The following is a 23502-nucleotide window of genomic DNA, read 5'->3' as shown; positions in this document are numbered from 1 at the left end:
GTTGGAAAAACAGGCACTGTTAGTATTGATTCATTTTAAAAAAACTTCCAAAAAAATAAAATTGGAAACATATAAGAACACAGTAGTCACTGGCCAGACCTGATGAATTTTCACACTGGGTCCCGGTTATGTATACCTTCCCATGTGTGTTCTGGTGGGGGAGCCCTGGGTATAACCTGTAGATCCAGGGAGATATTTATGAACATTTGTTCTCCCAAAGATGGCAGGCAAATAAAAGCTCCAGCAAATTCTTGTATCCAGAAAGGGTGGGTATTTTTGGGATAACGCGTTTCACCGCCTCCTAGTCAGTATCAGTGGCTTCTTCAGATTGTGGTACCCACGATCTGAAGAAGCCGCTGATACCATCTGACCCAAAAAGTAAGAGACTACTGAGTTCTTACTTATTCATTTTTATTTTTTATTTTTTTGGAAGCTTTTTTACAATTAATACTAACAGTGCCTGTTTTTCATAGAATCAAGTTTAATATCCAGAACTTTTAAAAGAGGATTTTTTAACACATACCTCCAGGCATATACAGTATCTATACTAAGGGGGGTATTCAATCTCTGTCGTGCTCCCGCAGCCATCTCCCAACGGGGGAGATGGCTGCGGGGCCCTATTCAATGCCGTCTACCCCGACAGCATTGAGTAGGGGTTCTCGGCAGAACGAGCCCGACTTCAGAAGCTGTTGGGCTCGTTCTGCCAAGAAAAGCCGGAAATAGTCAAGCTCCCGGCCGTAGCTCGACTATTTCCGGCCTAAGCTCAAGGCCACGCCCCTTTCTCGCCGCTCGGCGGCCTGGACATCCAATCCCGACTGCCGAGCTCCAGTCGAGCAAAGCGAGAACGGGACAGGGGCACGGCTGTCGAGCTAGCTCAACAGCCGTGCCCCTGACATTGAATACCCCCCCTTTAAAAGCTGCTAAATCTTACTAACCAATTGAGTCTATATATGTAATTTTATTTTATTTATAAAATTTATGTATACTAAATACTAGTTATTTTAAATGATACTCTCCAGCGCAGTCTTTATATGGTTGTATTTATTTTTGGTCTGTAAATTAAGAAATTGAGCTATTCCCTTTTATAGAGGCGCTGCAGGAGTGTATCAAATATTACTATCCAGGTCTGTCTGTATAGCGCAATTACACCCTGTCTTTAATATAAACATTGTCAAACTTGCTGCATGCATTCCTACTATAGACCCACAGGTTGCTCAGACACATGAACTGTTGGTAGATCTTGAGGACAGGTTTGGCCCCCACTGGGGTAGGCTGTAATCGGCAGCATCTGAAAGGTATTCCCAAATAAACACCTTGAACTCTCTGCTCGAACTAGGCACAGTAGTCCTGAAATAGTTTTTTTCTGAACCACTAACCCTGATTTGATGTCCTGTCATGAAGATGTCACCGATGGGTAAAATAAATTGTGGAAATACTTGTTGGCTGACACGGACTGTCTTCTATCCTGGGACTATGTCTATTCATGTCTGTTTATTGAGTTGGTGCCCCTCCCAGTTATGCTGGCACCTGGATGAGGGAAAAACATGCCCGTTGAAAGTCCCTTTGAAAATAGGTCTGTGGTTAATAAGCAATTGGAATTGTTGGCAACAGTCCTGACCATTGGCTCATGGAGAATTACAACCCCGTAGCACACAAAACCTGCACGCTTGTTTGTATACAGAGTTGTACTCCTTTTTGTGATCCGCCTGCTCTTATCTGCACGCTTGGTGACCATAGCTGATTGATTGGTACTTCATCTGATTTCCCCTTTATCTCTCGATAAATCTCCCCCTAAATATTAAAGTATTAACAAGGAGGGATGAGTATTCTGAGTCTATGGAAAACTTAGGCCTGCTGTGGCCAAGTGCCAGTGTGCTGCAAAATGTGAGTGGGAGCTTACTTAATGGGCATGGTCACAGAACAGAACCCCCCCCCCCCCCTCCTCTCAAACTGAGGGTCATTACCTTAAGTAGAGAGCTGATTCTCTGTGTGCCACTTGGTGGTGTAGGACTAGTTACTAGAACTCTATTGCAGCTAGCAATGACCTGTTGGGTGCTTGTGCTGAGCTGGCTATATACAGCTGCTGGTAACCACATGTTTTTCCTGGGGGATTATTCACTATAGGTGTTGGGAAATTTATACTCAAATGTGGAGACTCCATATGGATCTCTGGCTCATTGTTGCTTTACCAAAAAGCTGGTTTGGTTGAGTACTGATGTAGATTAATCAATGGCTGCTCAAACAGATCAACTCCTGTGTTCTGCAACTAGTGCTGTGGCTGCAGTCAGTTGATCCAGTGGTGTAAGTTCATCCCAGTTGCCCGGAGGCAAGATAAATGTTGGTGTCCCATAGATAGCTGGTATTGGTGCAGAAGCTCCTAAGAGCTGACTGCTTTGTCCCTATTGTGTCCGTCCACTCACAGCCAGGCAGCTGTACTGATTAACCACGTCACCCTTCATATGGGAATTGGTGATGTCAGCACCGCATGTACCACACGGTTAGGCTGCAGGAGTGGAGGTTAGGGGAGAGGTCAAAATAAGGTTTACAGAGGGGAGGTTATTATTAGGGGAGAGGTTAGGGTAAGGCTGCAGGAGGGAAGGTTATCATAGAGGCATTGCTAAGTCTGCAGAAGAGGATATGGGGATGTTAAGATAAGACATGGAGGGGAGGCTAGGGGGGAAGTTAGTGTAAGGCTGCAGAAGGGGAAGATAAGGTTAGGGGAGAGGATAGGGTAAGGTTGCAGAGTGTGAGGTTAGGGGAGAGGCTGTGGGAGTAGAGGCTATGGTTAGGGATGAGGTTAGGGTAAGGTTGCAGGATGGGAGATTAGGGTTAAGGGAGAGTGTAGGGTAAGCCTGTGGGAGGGTAGGCTATGGATAGGGGAGAAGTTAGGGTAAGGCTTCAGAGTGGGAGGTTAGGGGTTATTTTAGGGTAAGGCTGTGGGAGGGAAGGCTAGGGATAGAGGAGAAATTAAGCGAAGGCTGCAGGAGGGGACAGGTTAGGGTAAGGCTGCAGGAATGTAGGTTATGGATAGGGGAGAGGTTAGGGTAAGGCTGCAGGAGGGTAGGCTGTGGATAGGGGAGGTTAGGGTAAGGTTTCAGAAGGGTAGGCTATGGATAGGGGAGAGGTTAGGGTACAGCTGCAGGTGGGTAGGCTATGGATAGGGGAGAGGTTAGGATAAGGCTGCAGAGGAATGTAGGCTATGGATAAGGGAGAGGTTAGAGTAAGGCTGCAGGAGTGTAGGCTATGCATAGGGGAGAGGTTAGGGTAAGGCTCCATGAGGGTAGGCTACGGATAGGGGAGAGGTTAGGGTAAGGCTGCAGGAGGGTAGGCTATGGATAGGGGAGAGGCTGGGGTAAGGCTGCAGGAGTGTAGGCTATGGATAGGGGAGAGGTTAGGGTAAAACTGCAGGAGGGTAGGCTATGGATAGGGGAAAGGTTAGGGTAAGGCTGCAGGAGGGTAGGCTATGGATAGGGGAGAGGTTAGGGTAAGGCTCCATGAGGGTAGGCTATGGATAGGGGAGAGGTTAGGGTAAGGCTGCAGTAGGGTAGGCTGTGGATAGGGGAGAGGTTAGGGTAAGGCTGCAGTAGGGTAGGCTGTGGATAGGGGAGAGGTTAGGGTAAGGCTGCAGGATTGTAGGCTATGGATAGGGGAGAGGTTAGGGTAAGGCTCCGGTAGGGTAGGCTATGGATAGGGGAGAGGCTAGGGTAAGGCTGCAGGAGTGAAGGCTATGGATAGGGGAGAGGTTAGGGTAAGGCTCCAGGAGGGTAGGCTGTGGATAGGGGTGAGGTTAGGATAAGGCTGCAGTCGGGTAGGCTATAGATAGGGGAGAGGTTAGGGTAACACTGCAGGAGTGTAGGCTTTGGATAGGGGAGAGGTTAGGGTAACACTGCAGGAGGGTAGGCTTTGGATAGTGGAGACTCCATATGGATCTCTGGCTCATTGTTGCTTTACCAAGAAGCTGGTTTGGTTGAGTACTGATGTAGATTAATCAATGGCTGCTCAAACAGATCAACTCCTGTGTTCTGCAACTAGTGCTGTGGCTGCAGTCAGTTGATCCAGTTGGTGTAAATTCATCCCAGTTGCCCAGAGGTAAGATAAATGTTGGTGTCCCATAGATAGATAGCTGGTATTGGTGCAGAAGCTCCTAAGAGCTGACTGCTTTGTCCCTATTATGTCCGTCCACTCACAGCCAGGCAGCTGTACTGATTAACCACGTCACCCTTCATATGGGAATTGGTGATGGCAGCACCGCATGTACCACACGGTTAGGCTGCAAGAGTGGAGGTTAGGGGAGAGGTCAGGATAAAGTTGACAGAGGGGAGGTTATTATTAGGGGAGAGGTTAGGGTAAGGCTGCAGGAGGGGAGGTTATCGTAGAGGTATTGCTAAGTCTGCAGAAGAGGATATGGGGAATGTTAAGGTGAGACAGAGGGAGGGGAGGCTAGGGGGGAAGTTAGTGTAAGGCTGCAGAAGGGGAAGATAAGGTTAGGGGAGAGGATAGGGTAAGGTTGCCGAGTGGGAGGATAGGGGAGAGGCTGTGGGAGTAGAGGCTATGGTTAGGGAAGAGGTGTGGGTAAGGTTGCAGGATGGGAGATTAGGGTTAAGGGAGAGTGTAGGGTAAGGCTGTGGGAGGGTAGGCTATGGATAGGGGAGAAGTTAGGGTAAGGCTTCAGAGTGGGAGGTTAAGGGTTACCTTAGGGTAAGGCTGTGGGAGGGAAGGCCAGGGATAGAGGAGAAATTAAGCTCAGGCTGCAGGAGGGGACAGGATAGGGTAAGGCTGCAGGAATGTAGGTTATGGATAGGGGAGAGGTTAGGGTAAGGCTGCAGGAGGGTAGGCTGTGGATAGGGGAGGTTAGGGTAAGGTTTCAGAAGGGTAGGCTATGGATAGGGGAGAGGTTAGGATACAGCTGCAGGTGGGTAGGCTATGGATAGGGGAGAGGTTAGGATAAGGCTGCAGAGGAATGTAGGCTATGGATAAGGGAGAGGTTAGAGTAAGGCTGCAGGAGTGTAGGCTATGCATAGGGGAGAGGTTAGGGTAAGGCTCCATGAGGGTAGGCTACGGATAGGGGAGAGGTTAGGGTAAGGCTGCAGGAGGGTAGGCTATGGATAGGGGAGAGGCTGGGGTAAGGCTGCAGGAGTGTAGGCTATGGATAGGGGAGAGGTTAGGGTAAAACTGCAGGAGGGTAGGCTATGGATAGGGGAAAGGTTAGGGTAAGGCTGCAGGAGGGTAGGCTATGGATAGGGGAGAGGTTAGGGTAAGGCTCCATGAGGGTAGGCTATGGATAGGGGAGAGGTTAGGGTAAGGCTGCAGTAGGGTAGGCTGTGGATAGGGGAGAGGTTAGGGTAAGGCTGCAGTAGGGTAGGCTGTGGATAGGGGAGAGGTTAGGGTAAGGCTGCAGGATTGTAGGCTATGGATAGGGGAGAGGTTAGGGTAAGGCTCCGGTAGGGTAGGCTATGGATAGGGGAGAGGCTAGGGTAAGGCTGCAGGAGTGAAGGCTATGGATAGGGGAGAGGTTAGGGTAAGGCTCCAGGAGGGTAGGCTGTGGATAGGGGTGAGGTTAGGATAAGGCTGCAGTCGGGTAGGCTATAGATAGGGGAGAGGTTAGGGTAACACTGCAGGAGGGTAGGCTTTGGATAGGGGAGAGGTTAGGGTAACACTGCAGGAGGGTAGGCTTTGGATAGGGGAGAGGTTAGGCCAAGGCTCCAGGAGGGTAGGCTATGGATAGGGGAGAGGTTAGGGTAAGACTCCAGGAGGGTAGGCTGTGGATAGGGGAGAGGTTAGGGTAAGGCTCCATGAGGGTAGGCTATAGATAGGGGAGAGGCTGTGGTAATGCTGCAGGAGTGTAGGCTATGGATAGGGGAGAGGTTAGGGTAAGGCTCCAGAAGGGCAGGCTATAGATAGGGGAGAGGTTGGGGTAAGGCTCCAGGAGTGTAGGCTATGGGTAGGGAAGAGGTTAGGGTGAGGCTGCAGGAGGGTAGGCTGTGGATAGGGGAGAGGTTAGGGTAAGGCTCCAGTAGGGTAGGCTATGGATAGGGGAGAGGTTAGGATAAGGCTGCAGGAGGGTAGACTGTGGATAGGGGAGAGGTTAGGGTAAGGCTGCAGGAGGGTAGGCTATGGATAGGGGAGAGGTTAGGGTAAGACTCCAGGAGGGTAGGCTGTGGATAGGGGAGAGGTTAGGGTAAGGCTCCATGAGGGTAGGCTATAGATAGGGGAGAGGCTGTGGTAAGGCTGCAGGAGTGTAGGCTATGGATAGGGGAGAGGTTAGGGTAAGGCTCCAGAAGGGCAGGCTATGGATAGGGGAGAGGTTGGGGTAAGGCTCCAGGAGTGTAGGCTATGGGTAGGGAAGAGGTTAGGGTGAGGCTGCAGGAGGGTAGGCTGTGGATAGGGGAGAGGTTAGGGTAAGGTTCCAGTAGGGTAGGCTATGGATAGGGGAGAGGTTAGGATAAGGCTGCAGGAGGGTAGGCTGTGGATAGGGGAGAGGTTAGGGTAAGGCTGCAGGAGGGTAGGCTATGGATAGGGGAGAGGTTAGGGTAAGGCTCCATGAGGGTAGGCTATGGATAGGGGAGAGGCTGGGGTAAGGCTGCAGGAGTGTAGGCTATGGATAGGGAAGAGGTTAGGGTAAGGCTGCAGTAGGGTAGGCTATGGATAGGGGAGAGGTTAGGGTAAGGCTGCAGGAGTGTAGGCTATGGATAGGGGAGAGGTTAGGGTAACACTGCAGGAGGGTAGGCTTTGGATAGGGGAGAGGTTAGCACAAGGCTCCAGGAGGGTAGGCTGTGGATAGGGGAGAGGTTAGGGTAAGGCTGCAGGAGTGGGTACTCCTTTACTTTCACGGCGCCAGCATGGCGCCGTGCGTCTGAGTCCCCTTGCGGGGCTCGCTTCGCTCGCCCACGCTGCGGGCTCGGTGGCTCGCTACGCTCGCCACGCTATTTAAAATCAACTCCATGCCAACATGGATAGTGGAGGTATGAACTATCCATGTTGGCATGGCGTTAAATTTCCTTTATTTTACATAGTTTGTGGCGAGCGTAGAAGACGGAAGGAGCACGGCGCCATGCTGACGCCGTGAAAGTAAAGAAGTACCCAGGAGTGTAGGCTATGGATAGGGGAGAGGTTAGGGTAACACTGCAGGAGTGTAGGCTATGGATAGGGGAGAGGTTAGGGTAAGGCTGCAGGAGTGTAGGCTATGGATAGGGGAGAGGTTAGGGTAAGGCTGCTGGAGGGTAGGCTATAGATAGGGGAGAGGTTAGGGTAACACTGCAGGAGGGTAGGCTTTGGATAGGGGAGAGGTTAGGGTAAGGCTGCAGGAGGGTAGGCTATGGATAGGTGAGAGGTTAGGGTAAGGCTGCTGGAGGGTAGGCTATGGATAGGGGAGAGGTTAGGGTAACACTGCAGGAGGGTAGGCTTTGGATAGGGGAGAGGTTAGGGTAAGGCTGCAGGAGGGTAGGCTATGGATAGGTGAGAGGTTAGGGTAAGGCTGCTGGAGGGTAGGCTATGGATAGGGGAGAGGTTAGGGTAACACTGCAGGAGGGTAGGCTTTGGATAGGGGAGAGGTTAGGGTAAGGCTGCAGGAGGGTAGGCTATGGATAGGGGAGAGGTTAGGGTAAGGCTGCAGGAGGGTAGGCTATGGATAGGGGAGAGGTTAGGGTAAGGCTGCAGGAATGTAGGCTGTGGATAGGTAAGAGGTTAGGGTAAGACTCCAGGAATGTAGCACGTTATCTGTCTCCGGCTGTAGCACACTCAATTATCCTCCCCTGCTCGTTATAAACTCCATTCCTGTCTAATCCCACTGACCTGTGTGCAGGGTAAGTGATGAGGGAGGAGCTGTGGTTGGTAGCTGCTCACAGTGTGGGGTCTCCTGTGCTGTGCCTGCAGGGTGCTGGCTGCTAGAAACTGCAGGGGAAGCTGAGTGCATATACTTCCTCCTTAGGCATTCAGCACAACTGAGAGGACTAGAGATTATGATTGAATTGCCTTGAAAATCAGGGATGGAGTTCAGCCTTTGGTATTATGTGGGTATTAATGATGAACCCTACCACAAATTTCTTTAAAAAGATGTTAATGGTCTCACTCAGGACTGCAACAACCCTATCTGGGAAGGAAAGTCCCATTTTAAATCCAAATGCCCTGTTCTCTGGTCACTTTTTCCTTCTTATCCCTTTGAGTTGACCTATTTTTGTTATGTTCCTCCAGTGGCTGATAATATTTCACACAGTCCACCAATTAGAATACATCTAACTTGTATACACTGTTTTATCTCTATGAGAGAGCCTGACTCTGATTGCTTCGGTCCCCGGTGTGTTCATTCCGGGGACCGATGTTTAGCCTCTGCGCATTGTTGCATGTGTAGGGCTGCTGTGCGGGTGCCTTCGATGACTTGCATAGTCGCCAACAAGGGGGGAGGGCAGATCAAGGCGGGCAGAGGGCTGGCACATGGGGATGCCCAGTGTTTCCTGGCATACACTGGGTGTCCCCATACGAATGCAGGTGGGCAGCTGCCTGCCGGGGGTGGGAGGCTGAGGTCGCAGGACGTCAGCCGCCCGCTCTATTCCCCAGACCGGACACCACCCAGACTGACTTTGATTTGAGAACAGGGTAAAAATCATTCAATGTTCAGCAACTATCGAATGATTTTGACCCCTATGCTACCCTGCAAATAGATGTTTTTGCAAATCATACATTCGCAAAGCGGTGAGAATATGCGGTCCGTGGCGGGGGGGGGGGGTTAGGCATGTGCGCGGCGTGAGTTGATTCACTAAGCAGCGAAGTTATGCTACTTAGCGAGTCAAACCCCCAAAAATGCACAAAAACTATCCCTCATTTGACATTTGGGTGTGCAGTAAGGAACAAGGGGAGTAACAAACGTCTCACAAGGTGTATCCTGCAATCTCCAAAATGTTTCAACGTGGATTTCCCTTTTCTGCTGCCATTGCCGCTGTAAGGGAAACTACTATGCATGGTAACATTTCAGCTTTTCATTACTGTTCCACTGACGACCCCTTGTGGAAAGACACCGGTCTTACCTAATGTGCCGTCTTTTCTAGATGAGGTCAGTGGAGAATATTGCAACACATGATCTCATTGGTTTAATATACACCCGTCATATTGTATGAATCGTCCATTGTAACAATGCAGATCTTATTTAAAAAAAAATGTTTACATTTAAAGCCACCTTTTATGTAGAATTTGTGCTGCAGTTCCCATATCCCCCATTGTATAAAATGTGTTTTGCAGCATATTCATGTTGACATGATCATTTCTTGTGCTCCACTAATTTAGGCGTGACCTTTCTCTTACCAGGTTTCCTTTAAAATGCTCAAAATAGTCTTTAAAAATAATATTTTCTATATGTCCTAACTGCAGTGTACCATATGGAAGATAACCGTGATAAGTGACTAGAGGGTAATTTCTGATGGTCTGTGACATGTATGACAGATGGCAGTTATTACTACACCTGGTGCTGCCTCGTGTTCCGCATTACACAACTCGCACCGTTTCCTGGCCCAGAAAATCTTATCTTAAGGTGGCCATACACACGCTGATTTATCTTCAGATCTGTCTGGTTGGAACAAAAACCTGGTTATGGATGAGAGCAAATGACACTTGACCATTTGCTTGGAAATGCTGGAAAACTGACAAACTGTCACTCACCCATAGCCATGTTTTTGTTCCAACCAGCCAGATATGAAGATAAATCTTACTAGCGTATGGGCACCTTTTTTTTTATTTTTTTGAAATAGTGACAATCGGCACCAATAAGTATTGTAGAGACAATCGCTCCCAAAAAGCAGAGCTTGCTGGCATCGCAAAACTATTTGTACTTTCACCTGTTTCTCTATAGAGAGACCTGATTTCCTATAACCTTTGCAAAAGCCATGGTTTGGAGAATGTTCCTGTAGCTGAACTCGGAATGTATTGGGTCTTTCAGTAGCCTTTAATCTACCCTTACTTGCACAATGACTCCTTTATCTTCCAATGTATGTTTATCATTGAAGGACTGCAATAATCAGATGACTTCAAAGACCTATGCAGCCAATTTTCATTTGACCTGTTTATGTTGTTCTCAAATTGTTATTGCATGTGGATGCATATGTATTCATGACCATGTGTCACCATAGGCATGTTCTCTAGGCTATGCCTTCAGTATCATCCAGTATACAGCAGATATCATTTTCTTTCATCTAACAATATCCTATATATTACAAAAGAGCCAGGAAAAAAATATCTCAAATTTGAAATCTTCTGTAATGATTAACATTATTAGACCATTAACATCCGTCGCAGTGAAATATCAAAGAAAAAATATAAAATACAATAAATAAGCATTTTTGTAGTAAGAGTTGGTTATTTTATTTCAGTCAAAATGTACAATAAATCTTCATTAAAAAAATAAAAATAAAAAAAATATATATATAATATTGTGCAGAAGAAATAATAAAAAGGGACATACTCCAGTCACATATGATAACATCTGATGAAATAACAACTATTATTTGGGGTCTGAGCTTTTCGTTGAACTGACAGAAGATCTGTGGCAGTATATATTGTTTCTATACAGCATGCACTAGCTGTCTGTAGTATAAACGTGCCTGTCAATAAGTAATAATGTTTTAGTGAATCGGTTACAATAAATAATGATTTAATAATGTTTAGGCAATCTATTGACTGTATATTTGCTACATTTCCCGCTTGTCACGCCAGTAACACTCAATATGGTGTTTAACGTGCAATTTTCAATGTGCATTGTGAATGCACAGACGAAGTAAAGATTTTAATGGTCTATAAATTCAGAAACTGCGTTGACCATATTACTGTATGTATTAGTCATGTGTGACACAGAAAAGGTCTTTACATTATTGTACTTTGTATTGATTTTTTTTAAAAAAAAAGCTTTTCTTTGGGTCATTTTGTTTTTCACCATTTTCGATTTAGATTTGCATGTTTTTTTTATTTATTTCTATGTATTTTTTGCACTTTTACCTAATTGCACAAGCCAAAAGCTACTGTTTATGCTAGAATGTCCATTATCTGCATGCATAATTCATTAACTGATGGCATTTGTGTACAGTGGTCTAAACCAAGCGTCTGAAGCCATTGAATAACATCTTTTCAAAAATGGATTCTTCCATTTCATTAGCGTGAAATAATTGGAAAGAAACTGCTATGCGTTCTCAGCATTGCATAATTTTCTTAATGCGACAAATCTATTATTAAATGGATACGATGTTATTAAAGACGTTGTTACTTAAAAATGATTTTAATATATATATATATATATATATATATATATATATATATATATATATATATATATTTTTTATTTTTTGTAATGCACATTGAAATGAGTAATTTGGTGGTAAAAATAATTTTATTAGTGCATTTGATAAAAAAATAAAAATAAAAGAATTGACCAAAAATGCACGAAATAAAATAAATTGAAAAAAAAAATATATAACAATTGTATGTATGTATGTATATATCTATCTCAATTTGCAAACTGCAAAACAAGGTTTTTAGAAAAGGATACAAATCTACAAACTAAAAATAAAATAAAATATACTATATTTGAACAAACCCCAAAATAAAATAAAACCAATCACCTTCAAAACATGAGCCCCAATATCATTCTAGCAAGTCCATGTCAGATAAAGCATCACACTGGATCCCCTTGTTTGTCTTCCAAAAAGTCTCCTCATTTTGCCTTTTCTGTTGAAAAATAATCCCCATCATCTTCATCCAGAAATCAGCGATGGCATTTATTGTTACAGTGACGCGCTGCGTCCCGTCACCTTCGTGTCATTTCACTGTGTGCCCTTAAATCTCTTCTTCAATTCTATGCAGAGCTTGCTTAAATACGTGCCCCACGCCTCAGCTGTAATGGATCCTGCTCCAGCCATGTCCTCAGCCAGTGGGAGGGGGGAACTGCTGTCTGAGTTGCTGTTTAACCATTTGCAAGATGGGGGGAAAAATAATCTATATATGTGTTTCCATTTCCTTATTTGTTTTCCGGGCATAACCCCAAAACAGGGTGGGGATGTTGAGCACAATGTGGCTCTGTGTCTATTTAAAACACCCTCTTCCTGGTTGACTTTTGGAAGAAGGAGACAAAGCTTACAGAATTTATTAGGAGATAAGCTCAAGAACAGCAACCAAGGGCTAGTCTGTCTGACTGCAGACAAGCCCAACTCCCTGGGCTGTTTGTCTTCACACAAAAGACAGAGCTTATTTCTGTAAGTAAGGGGAAAACTCACCACCCCAGCAACAGCATCAATCATTCCAGATGTATTTACACTATAAATATCAGACAATAGACCTAAGATGCTGTTGCTTATGGAGAATCAACAGTAAATCTAATTTTATTTTTAGGGTGTATCCATGACGGCTTTGTTTTTGGTTTGTGTGTTCCCTACCTAAGCCACACTATTAATAACAGAAGAACATTCTTTCTGTTTTACGAGCAAACTGCTCGACTGGGAAAAAAAGTTGCACAAGAGCTCCCTCATCCGGCTTCTTGCGTTCGCAGCTACAAAATCATTTGTACATTTTCAACAGATCGCAAATATGACCTTTAGTAAATGTGGCTCAGCAAGACGGGTTTGTGGCCATAGATGGAAGTTTATGCTGCGGGTGGTTCTGGTAATGGGGTGTTTTTTGGAGTTGGAGATGCTTCGGGACAGATTCTCTAAGCTTCAAAAGTGATAAAATGGAGAGTGATAAACAGCCAGCCAATCAGCTACTACCTGCCATGTCACAGCCTGTGTTTGAAAAATGTCAGACAGGAGCTGATTGGCTGGCTGTTTATCACTCTCTATTTTATCACTTTTGAAGTTTAGAGAATCTGGCCCTTTTGCAGATAGAAAATAGGAACTGTAATCCAGAGGGATTTTGTTTCCCCTTTGCGAGAAAGAGAATGAATGCCTCACACACTCTAGTCAAAATAGGGGCAGAGCATGTTCAAGACGTGTGCCAAAACTAAAGGGGTGTGGACACAGAATAGTACCAATTCATATTACACCGCACAGTATTGCCCCTTATACACATTTTACCATATTAATGCCCCCTATTAATTTCACACCACAGTAGAGACGCTTATACATGTTACGCTACAGTAGAGCCCCTTACTTTATGCTGATTATGCCTGGTAAAGCCTTTTCACCTCATTGCTTCTCCTCATTATCATCACAACCTCAAAGGGGGGGGGGGGCGGAGCATCGCACATGGGCGGCATCGCACATGGGCAGACAGTTGAAGAGCTGCTCTTTCGCTTTAATGTATATTAGGATCTGTGCATCCGGCAGAGTAGGAGCCTGGTGTACACCTACTAATATACATTTCAGTGCGGAAGCTGGCGGCAGCACCTACATAGGCAGGTGATCATAAGTGGATGCGGCCAGTGTGCCTACAGGGCAAATGTCTGAGCACATTACGCACCACCCTTGTTATGGCCCTGCTATAATCCTAAAGCACTGCAAAGCTGTGCTTACCAGCAATGTGTGTAGAAGGGGGAAGGGGGCCTAGTGGTTTCCTGGCACTTCTGGAGAGCCCATCGCACCACTGCTATGACATGGCCATGACCACTTTTTTCCTTTGGAAAACTGAGTGTCTGGAAAGTTACTATTTTTCTATATTAACCTGTTGCAAATTAACATTCCTCTTTCCAATTCAGTAAACGTGTTAGAATGGGCCTTTTAGCTCTCCAAGGCTGGCTGAGCTAGTATCATGCATGACGTGCTTGGCGCATCGACAGCCAAAGTGGTCTGCCAACTCTTCTGAATTGTCGGTAACCTCAATAGAGGTCTCCTCTATTTCTCTGAAAACAGGCGGAAGATGAAAAGGAGAAGTGATAAAGTTCCTTTGGTTTAACTGACCTGTTTTTCAATGTGATATACAGTTGACCCATAATAACTGTATGTAAATTAAGCTGTGCACTTCTCTAGCAGCTTTAGAGATTGTACTTCCCTTCACTTTGTTTAATTGTTATGCACCAGATTTCTGAAGCCATCACCAATATTCTTTGGGTTTGCACAAATGCGCCTTTAAGATGAACGTCACATAGGCCTACCCACGGGAGATGTCTCTGCAGATTGTGCTCCCAATGTAGCAACCAACTGACTGTTTATTCTGTGTTTTCGCTTTGTACCTGCTTTCATTGTACGCCTTCCAGCCATATCTACACTTTATGATTGAAGGAGGTATAAATGAGCTGATATGGAGGGTTAGGTACAGTTCAGTGAGTGTGTGTCATCTGATCTGCTGGCTGTGCAGAGGCAGACATGAGCGTAAAGTTGGGTTCACACCATACTTGGCTACTTTAGATACTACATGTCGGGGGCTGATGTTGCCAAGCCCGCCCCCATGCCAATCAAATGCGGATTGGGGGACAGGCTCAAATGATGCAAAATGATGCGATTCGTGTAATTTACGCCCGCCCCCTTGCTTCAGACCCGCACAATCCGTTATTTAGTACAGCCGGTAAGGGGGTTCCGGGGACCTCAGGGGCAATGCGGGAGACTTGCCCACCTTCCTGGGGGACCAGGACGGGGACCCAATTTATGGGAGCCTGACGGCCATTTTGCAGAATCCGATGGGTCAGAATGCCAAAATCTTCATATCACGGTGTGTGTGTGTATGGATGTTCCACAATAACGTTTAAACTAATTGTCTTGAAACTTTGCACGCTACCTTATCATCTTAAGGGACAATCTAAGTTCGAAGATGGTTTTAATCGGACGAGCCCTTAAGGCTGCTGTCATAAGGGTCCATGCTATTTCTGTTGTTTTTATGCATTGATATGTTGTTGGAAAGTTTATGACTTTCTGAACACAACACAGTAAACAGATTCTCTTAAGTGGACCATTAAAGGCCTACAAGAGGCCATTAAATTAAAAACATTTTCACATTACAAAACTTTTGACAAACTGAATTTAATAAGCAACTCATTGGCAGAGTGGTCTGTGAATCGAACACTGTAGGTATCGTTGTGAAATACATGTGAGATTGATCCCCAGTCAGTTCTTCTTTTTTTTTTTTATGGTTTGCTTATTCATTGAGTGTTTTGGGGATCTTCTGTACCTTTACACGGGACTTCTACCCAGGTCCTGACCTGGGTAGAACACGGCTAGGACCTGGGTAGAGGGCGGTGTAAATGGGTACGCCGGGTCAGATGACCCGGCTCCCATTTACATCAATGGGGGACGTACAACCTGTGGACCACAGCGTCTGCAGGTTGGACGGGGGGCACACACAGCCTGCGCTGCTGTCTGCTGTACTCTACAGACAGCAGCGGCGGCAGTGGAGGAGGTGAATGGATGCCTGTGTGCGGCATCCATTCACCTCCCAGACGGCGGCTGGGGGGGTTGCACAGGGGCTGGGGGGAGCCCAGCAGCTTACCTTGGTGCTGGGCTGCCCCCAGCACGGCAATTGGTGTATCCGGCGGTGATCACCGCGGTCCCGGTGCTTGGAGATGATGTCATCTCCAAGCACCGCCTCCGTCTACACTGCGGGTGGGCACCGCAGTGTAAATGGAGTAAATCCCGGATCCGACCAAGCTTGGATCCTTCTTCCAAATGCCGGGTCGGATCTGGGATTTTTGGTGTAAAAGGGATATTAATGGCCGGTTTCCTCCCCCAATCACCTTGCGGAAGGCGTGTGAAAGAAACAGTAGCAGGACTTTGTTGCAGGATGGCCTCGCGCATGCGTACTACGGGCCGTACGTATGCGCAGTATATCGATAATCTGCCGCCATGCGGTTAGGTCTAAATTGGGGACAAAATGTGTAGGTCAGGGTTCAAAGGAGGAGCCAAATGTCTTTCTGATCTAGAAGATGGCATTCCAAACTCGGCTTTCACAACTTTATGTGGGATTGCACCCTTTAGTGTATTTGTAGTTTGTGGCACAGTGTTACAGGGCTGAGGTTATGGATAAGACTGACCAAAGCTGCCTTGTGTGTGGAATTTGTACGTTATTGCTATCTTTTTGTGGGATGCTCCAGATTCCTCTCAAATGGCATAATGTACTAAATCAGGAATGCAGTGAACCCGCTGGGGCTCCGATGTTGGTGGCAATGCCAATGACTGAAAACCTCTGGGCTTGATGAATACAATATCTTGAGTACATTGCAGAAGTAACGTTAAATATTATCCTGTGACACTTGGTGCATAATGGGTCAAAAATATAATGTACTGCCAATGAATAAATATTATTGATATTTTTTTTCCCCTCAGATTGTTGGGGTGGCTGATCCTCGAACTTGTACTAAAGAAAACCTTAAGATGCTCCATGATATAGATGAAGACAAATGTTTTGATGGTAACTTTTTGTTTTTCCTTTAAACATCTTATAATGTCTGATGGGAAATTGCACTGTGCCTTGTGTACACTGGTACCATTGGGCTTCACCTCCACCGAAACCTTTCTCTGTGATCGCCCCATGGTTCTGGAACGCTGTCATTGAGCGGCATAAAACCACCATCATGTTAACAGATTCAGAGGCTTTGTTACGGGACAAATTCGTCCCTGTCCTGTTCGCTCCAAGAGGGGCGAGAAGGATGCGGCAGCAGGGGAATGCCCAGCGTTTTATGGGCACCCACATAAAAATTATGGACGTTCCCTTGCAGACGCAGGTGTAGCAATGCCTGCTTAGGGCGGGCAGCTGACGTCAGAGCCCACCCCCTTTTTGCCCATCTCTGTCCTGGATAAAAGTAAGTATGGACTTTAATCCAGGAACGGAGGAGAAATCATTAGATGGTGAACGATCCCCTCGCATACAGGCCGCACAGGTGAAAAATCATTCTGCACCAAAAAAAGAAGTGAAAAAATTCATGTTGACCACTCTCCCGTCGCTCTAAAGCTGGCATCTAACTTCCGTTACTGTTTATCTATAGGCTGGTGATTTTCTTTAGGCGTCTAACTAGACGGCTTCGACTATGGGTGGTTCACCTTAACATGGTTGATCTAGACCGTTTGGATCCGCTGTACCATAACCTCTCTAGCAGGTGGTATCTTACCTGTACCTCATGCATACCTCTGTACCTCATGCATCAAACCTCACCTCATGCATCAAACCTCATCTTACCTGTACCTCATGCATCAAACTTCTAGAGCAGTGGTTCTCCACCTCGGTCCTCAAGGACCCCCAACACTGCACATTTTCCAGGTCAACCAGCAGGTGCACTCATTATTCAGACACATTTTAGAAAAACCACAGGTGGAGCTAATTATTTCACCTGTGATTCTGTGTGGAGACCTGGAAAATGTGCACTGTTGGGGGTCCTTGAGGACCGAGGTTGAGAACCACGGTTCTAGAATGAGTAACCAATGAATGCTTAGATAGACATCCACGACGGTGTTTATAGGTTCAGGAGTGGTGATATGCACATAGAGCCCCTGGAATAGGTGCACAAGTACATTGTTTACAGCCCTCCAACCTTTGCGTTTGCTGCCCACTACATAGAGATGCACAGAACAATCAGCAACAGTTTGCTACTATAGACTATACTATAGATAACCTAGGTAGCCAGACATTGGGCCAGATTCTCTAAGCTTCAAAAGTGATAAAATGGAGAGTGTTAAACAGCCAGCCAATCAGCTCCTACCTGCCATGTCACAGACTGTGTTTGAAAAATGGAAGACAGGAGCTGATTGGCTGGTTGTTTATCACTCTCCATTTTATCACTTTTGAAGCTTAGAGAATCTGGCCTATAATGATGCTGTTCGGTCACACATCGCCAAGGATTAGATTAGCTCCAGCTAATTTGAAGTGCCCACAGCGGTTTATTTACTAACCGTGCGCTTACAGAATGTGGTTGCCACAGCAACCATTGTTTTTGACATTGTCAAACTGATCGGTTGCAGTTTTGCAGTAAATCAGGCCCATAGTGAACATTTCAAAAGCAGAGTCTCCTCTCCAGCATGAGATAATTATAAACCATTTTTCTGCAGACTGGAGAGAAGCTGCGGAACGGGAAAAATTTGCAGACGCAGTGATCATTGCAACCCCGGACAGACTGCATAAGGTACATGTTGAGAAATTCACATTCGCACATCAGTCATTTTTAAGCAGCAGGTGCAAGAATCCAATTCTGTGGGGAGGTCTCTGCCCTCTAGAGTCCCAGCCTCTGTGCTGTTCCTTTCCTAGGTCTCTCATTGGGCGTTCCACAAGCAGCTGTTATAGAGCCAAATACTCTTTTATCTCTACCATCTCCCTGGTAACCCCAATGGCTGCGATCTCACAGTAAAATGCCAAGCAGATGGCGTACTGGTTCACTTCTCAACCCCCCCCCCCCATCTTGCACCTGCATTTCCCAAAATATAATCCTTAACTTGCTCATAATGTATACATTAAGGTTGTGTTCTAGATTAGATATCTGTACGATCGCATCAGTATATGACTGAGGAGCGCAGGATGCAATGTAACCATTTTGGAGCTGATTATTTGCTATTGGGTCCTGGGAGAATAATGATAACTTGTCTCATAGACACAGGGGTTTATTCTGGTTCATTTACATCCTTGCGAGTGACCCAGATCCCACCTTGCGAATGGTGGTACGCTGACCCACCATTCGCAGGGCGCGTACGTTCACACTGGCTGTGAATGGATGTTTTACATAAACATCCATTCACATGCCACTGATACCCTCCCACATCTTTTGATGGTCGGCGACTATCGAAAGATGTGGAAGGTGCACTCATATGTAAGGTTTCTCTGAGCAACCTTTCATATGCTTGTATGCTCGGGGGGGGGGGGGAAGTGGGTGGGTAGCTGACCTCCGGTGATGTCAGCTGCCCGCCCCCTCCATTAATGTTCCCATATGCTAATGACCTGCCCCCTCCCCCCCCACCCTCCGCTCGCAAGCATTGGTGCATGGACGCACGCACCAAGCGCATGCATATGAGCAGAAATGTGCATGCGCAATGCTAAAACATCGGCCCCATGTGAACGGACCACAATAAGGTCCACAGTATAGATTTATACTGACAAAACAAAAAGAGCGCTCAGTGTTGGAGCATTAATGATAGCCGCTATTTCTAGAGTTCCTTTCTCTCAGTCAGGAATGGAGATGCTTCACGTTTGCCGATTTTATCCAAAATAAAGGAGAACAGAAATGAGAGATCAGCATTTTGTTTCTCTTGTATATAAATGGGTTGAATGAAATGCATCCGTAATCAAAGCCCATCGTTACTCAGCCATGGTCTAGAATGATATTGACAAAATGCTGACACAAGCAAAAGGTCAAGTGTTAATGATCGACACACAAAACGGTTGATAAACGTTTTTCATGATTATTATTATTTTTTAAACCAACTTGTTCTTACTTCACAATCCAAGCGACAATCCAAGCGGGCAAAGAGTTAGATTATAATAGTGTGCGGAGTGCAGCAAGGCCCCGTGACCGAAGCATGGCGAGCCTTGCGAAGGGACACGGTATACATATTTCGACATAGACCCCCTAAAAAGTGAACAACTCATGTCGACCTTTTCCTGTGTCAACCATGCTTGTGACAACCTTTTTGTCAATGCCAAACTAGAACATGTTGCCCTTTTTTTTTCTCATGTCAATCTATATACTGTTGACCAATCGTGGTCAAACTATTGTCCATCGACCTAATTATTGTGGACATAAGGATCCACACCTTCATGTATATTATTGTGTGATCACACTTGTTTATAAACCAGGCCATAATGAAGGCTGCAGACTTGACTAGGTTATGGATGAAAGGTTTGATAGGGTTTAGGTCTACACGCACAAGGTCGGCATTGGGTTTATTTGGTGTCATTGTCGACACCTGGCAGCATTTCTGATCTGAAAATAGTTAAATTCCTAAAAGCTACAATTGTTTATCTTGTAAGTCTAAACCATTTGGTTGCGAATATGCAGCCTTGTGAATCAACCACAATAACCCCCTAAGTTACCTGTGCTCAAGCACAGATATCCTAAAACCTGGAATTTAGTGGCGTTTTATAAAACTTTTTGCTTGTGACCTTGTGCATATCGACCTTTTGGAGTTGATTCACACCCACAATCAGGCACCCCCAGGATAGGCTACTAAGGGGAGGAGAAATGTGTTTCTTTGCTCTGGCCCAATTCCGCCTGAACTGCAGGTGTGAAATGAACACACCACATTGGACAGAAGTGATGGGCAGTATGATCAGATACTGTTGTGTTTTTCTTGTTTTTTTTTTTTTTTATTATTATTTTTTTAAGAAATGGAAAGTGATTCATGATGGATTCAGCATAGCGCCTAATGTAAAAACCGCATGGACATTAAGGTTCAAACTATTTCTAGTCCTTCTTAATTCTACATTTTTTGAAGGGTCCTTAGATAGGTGACATTCTTCCAAATAACTGGACGCCAACTATTATTGCAAATTGCGTTCATACTGTATATTATAAACCATGACTGACACAATTTGGGACATAACATGTTATCTTTCTTGTATGGGGGTGGTTGCATTGCTTACACTGCTACTGTGCAGTATATACATCTTTTATTGGTGGTTAAATAACTGTCTGTATTGCAGGACCCCGCAATCGCTTTTGCAAGGAAAGGATATCATATTCTACTGGAAAAACCCATGGCTGTAAGTGTCCCATTGTATGTACAGACATGCTCCTCCTCATCGCACCCATGACTATTCACAGGTGCAACTGGTTCATCGTGATTAACATGCCCGCCTATGGGCACATGCGGATGGTATCACCCATACCCGCAATGGCTGGTGCGTAATGACCCTGCATGGGCATAGCTGGACGTGTTGCTTTTAACTATAAACTTAAATAAAAGTTCATAGAATATGACACTTCCAATGTAATACAGCTGTAATAACAATCTGCTCTATTGGTCAGCATGGTAGACCAATTACAATAAACCATTTTCATTGGCAACCGCTAGCACTGCCCTAACATAGATCACTTGGATATTTGGCCAGGTTTCTAGGAATCATTAACAGAGATACAAGGCCAAGGGGTTGGCAGCATCATTGCTCCAGTATAACATGTATTCAGCATAGACTGGCAACCTAGAGAGTCATCCAAAGCAAAGGTGGAGCTACCATTGGTGCAGCAGGTGCAGTGCATGTCACATGACGTCACATATGCTGGGGGAAGCAGGACCTGAGAGCAGACGTGTCCTTCCACCGCCTAACTCACCGCACAGATAGAAAACAATGGTCATATATCAATCACATGGCCCAACCTGTTTTTACAGTATTGTTTTCAACAACAGCCGAGTATAGCTAAAGTCTTCTCTGTCTTCAAGCCTCATTGACAGAAATTTTTTAGTGCATATGAATATGCCTCTACCAAGAATTAGTCTGCTTTGTCCCTGAAATTTTTTTAAACCAAAAATATAGCTATCCGTTAATTGATCTCTGAACTTAAATGAAGCAAATATCTAAGTAAATGACCTTACACTGACAAAACTTCAGTTTGACCTGACATATGCTGTGCTTTTGTCCAGTGGTATCACCCTTTCAGATCCACCAAAAGCTGAGTGCAGTGCAGAGGCAGAACTCTGGGAGGCAATGGAGTCATCTGCCGCCAGGCTCCTGCTCCCAAGGGGGCACCTTTACCCCCCCTGGAAGTTTAAATGAGTCATTTAAAAGCCAACGATATTGCTTCGGTGGCTGAGTTCTGAAATATATATATGTTAATATGTTATCTCTAGCTATATTTCTGAACAGAAATATGGTGTGTGTGTGGGAGTGTGTGTGTGTGTGTGGGGGGGGGGGGGGGGGAGGGGCACCAATATATATCTTACCTCCGGGCAACTGGAACGAACGTACGCCACTGGTACAGTGCCTTTTTTAATTAAGGTTTCAGATGGAGGTCAGACACACACACTTACTCCACTGATTCCCAAGTTTATCCCCAAATGTTTCTGTTCAGATGAGCTCTGGTTTTATTATTCCAGGTATTAAAAACAGGTTATTAAATCGAAAATCTGTGGGAAGTGTTTTGCCCGTCGTATGATGGAGTAAAATGTTTTAACAAAAATTATAGGCCCCCTTACTTCCCAAACCAGGAGCAGGCAGCTACTATTGATACCAAAAGATGTCTATAGCGCTATGGGTGAGTGCTGGGTGTGTTATATACCAGCAGCCTCTATGGTAGAGGGATGCTGCCCTCTTTAAACAAAATGAATAAAAACAATACCACTAGGCGCTCGGTATATAAATATCCAATATTGGTGCTCCCAGCTGTGGGAATAGTGGTGAATTGATATCCGACAGAAAGAAGGCTACTGAGGGTGGCCCTGGATGCTGATGCCTATACCTGGATTCATCTGCCGTACCCCGGATATCAATCTGCATAAAGGGGACACGCACCCACATCGAATGTAAGTGAGCACCAGTTGATTGCGTTACTTTTTCTTAAAGGGCCCTTGGACTTTAACATATGGATGTGCAGTTCATCCTGTGGAATTAAATCAAATGACTGGACCCATTTGGTCTGTATTAATCTTAGGGTTCCACCATTCATATTGATCATCCAATTTGATTATTTTAGAGTAATTGTTACCAGCAGTATTTTAACAGAGGGTATTTTGTGTAATTGTTTTGTGTCATTTGTATGTGATTTATTAAAACTTGGCGTGTGATATTGGATTCATTATTAATATACCGAGCGCCTAGTGGTATTGTTTTTATTCAGCTACTGATGCCTGGCCTTTGTTTGTATCTGCCCTTTACTGGGCATTGTGCTTATCTAGGTGTCCCGATGTATATGCCAGTGTGATGTCACTGCCATTGATGTCACCTTGTGTGTCGCCTGCACTACTTCCATTGTGATATCTACAGTACCTCTCCTGAGAGAGTGTATTCTTGTATTGTACAAGAGCGCCACATGGTTTAATAAAATTACCCTAAATAATCATTTAAAATGATCACAGGCATATCTGCTAAGAACTTGTGTTTGAAAACCTATTAGAAAAGCGAAGTTAGCAATGATTATTTTAACATGTCATTGTCTCATTATCCCACTCATGTAAAAGTGCTAAAGATCAGGCATATATTATAGCATCCGGGAAATTTGAGTCAATTAGCTAAAATACCACAACAACAGATGTGCTAAGTTTATTCCTTTTATATTATGTCATTAATGTATTGCAGTGGTTCTCAACTCCAGTGCTCAAGCACCAAAACCGGTCATGTTTTCCTAGATAAGCAGATTGCTTCTTTGCTGATGGGAGTAAGTTAAAAAAAAAAAAAAAATACAATAATTTCCCAATTGTACTTTCTCTCTTTCTGGATCTTAGGTGACAGCAGAAGACTGTAGTGAAATAATCTGTGCTTGTAAAGAGAGCGGCATTATACTGGCGGTGGGACATGTCTTGCGTTATCATCCTGTTTCAAAACGAATAAAGGTAAAAAAAAAATAGGAACGCCATTGAAAAGCCAGTGTGTAACATTGTACAATAGTGCACACGAGAATAGCTCTACATCCTGCGGGTGATTCAGATGTATGTATTGTTGTGTAAAAATATAGCAGTCAGAATTTACCCTGTA

General features: G+C 45.1%; 1 protein-coding gene across 4 annotated transcripts in view; it reads left to right on the top strand.

Annotated features, from left to right (window-relative positions):
• LOC146042838 (2,7-anhydro-N-acetylneuraminate hydratase-like) overlaps nucleotides 1–23502 on the top strand; it is a 155089-nt gene that overhangs the window by 49178 nt on the left and 82409 nt on the right. For all 4 annotated transcript variants that reach the window (XM_083163095.1, XM_083163094.1, XM_083163093.1 and 1 more), the window contains 4 exons: nucleotides 16221–16305; nucleotides 17937–18010; nucleotides 20518–20577; nucleotides 23253–23360. In XM_083163095.1, coding sequence (XP_083019221.1) covers nucleotides 16221–16305; nucleotides 17937–18010; nucleotides 20518–20577; nucleotides 23253–23360 — 327 coding nt within the window. The remainder of the gene's footprint in view (nucleotides 1–16220; nucleotides 16306–17936; nucleotides 18011–20517; nucleotides 20578–23252; nucleotides 23361–23502) is intronic.

Source organism: Crinia signifera, chromosome 19 (assembly GCF_055691185.1).
Source record: "Crinia signifera chromosome 19, ASM5569118v1, whole genome shotgun sequence".
Taxonomy (NCBI): Eukaryota; Metazoa; Chordata; class Amphibia; order Anura; family Myobatrachidae; genus Crinia; species Crinia signifera.
The sequence above is the reverse complement of the archived record's forward strand: the minus strand, read 5'-3'. Positions and strand labels throughout refer to the sequence as shown.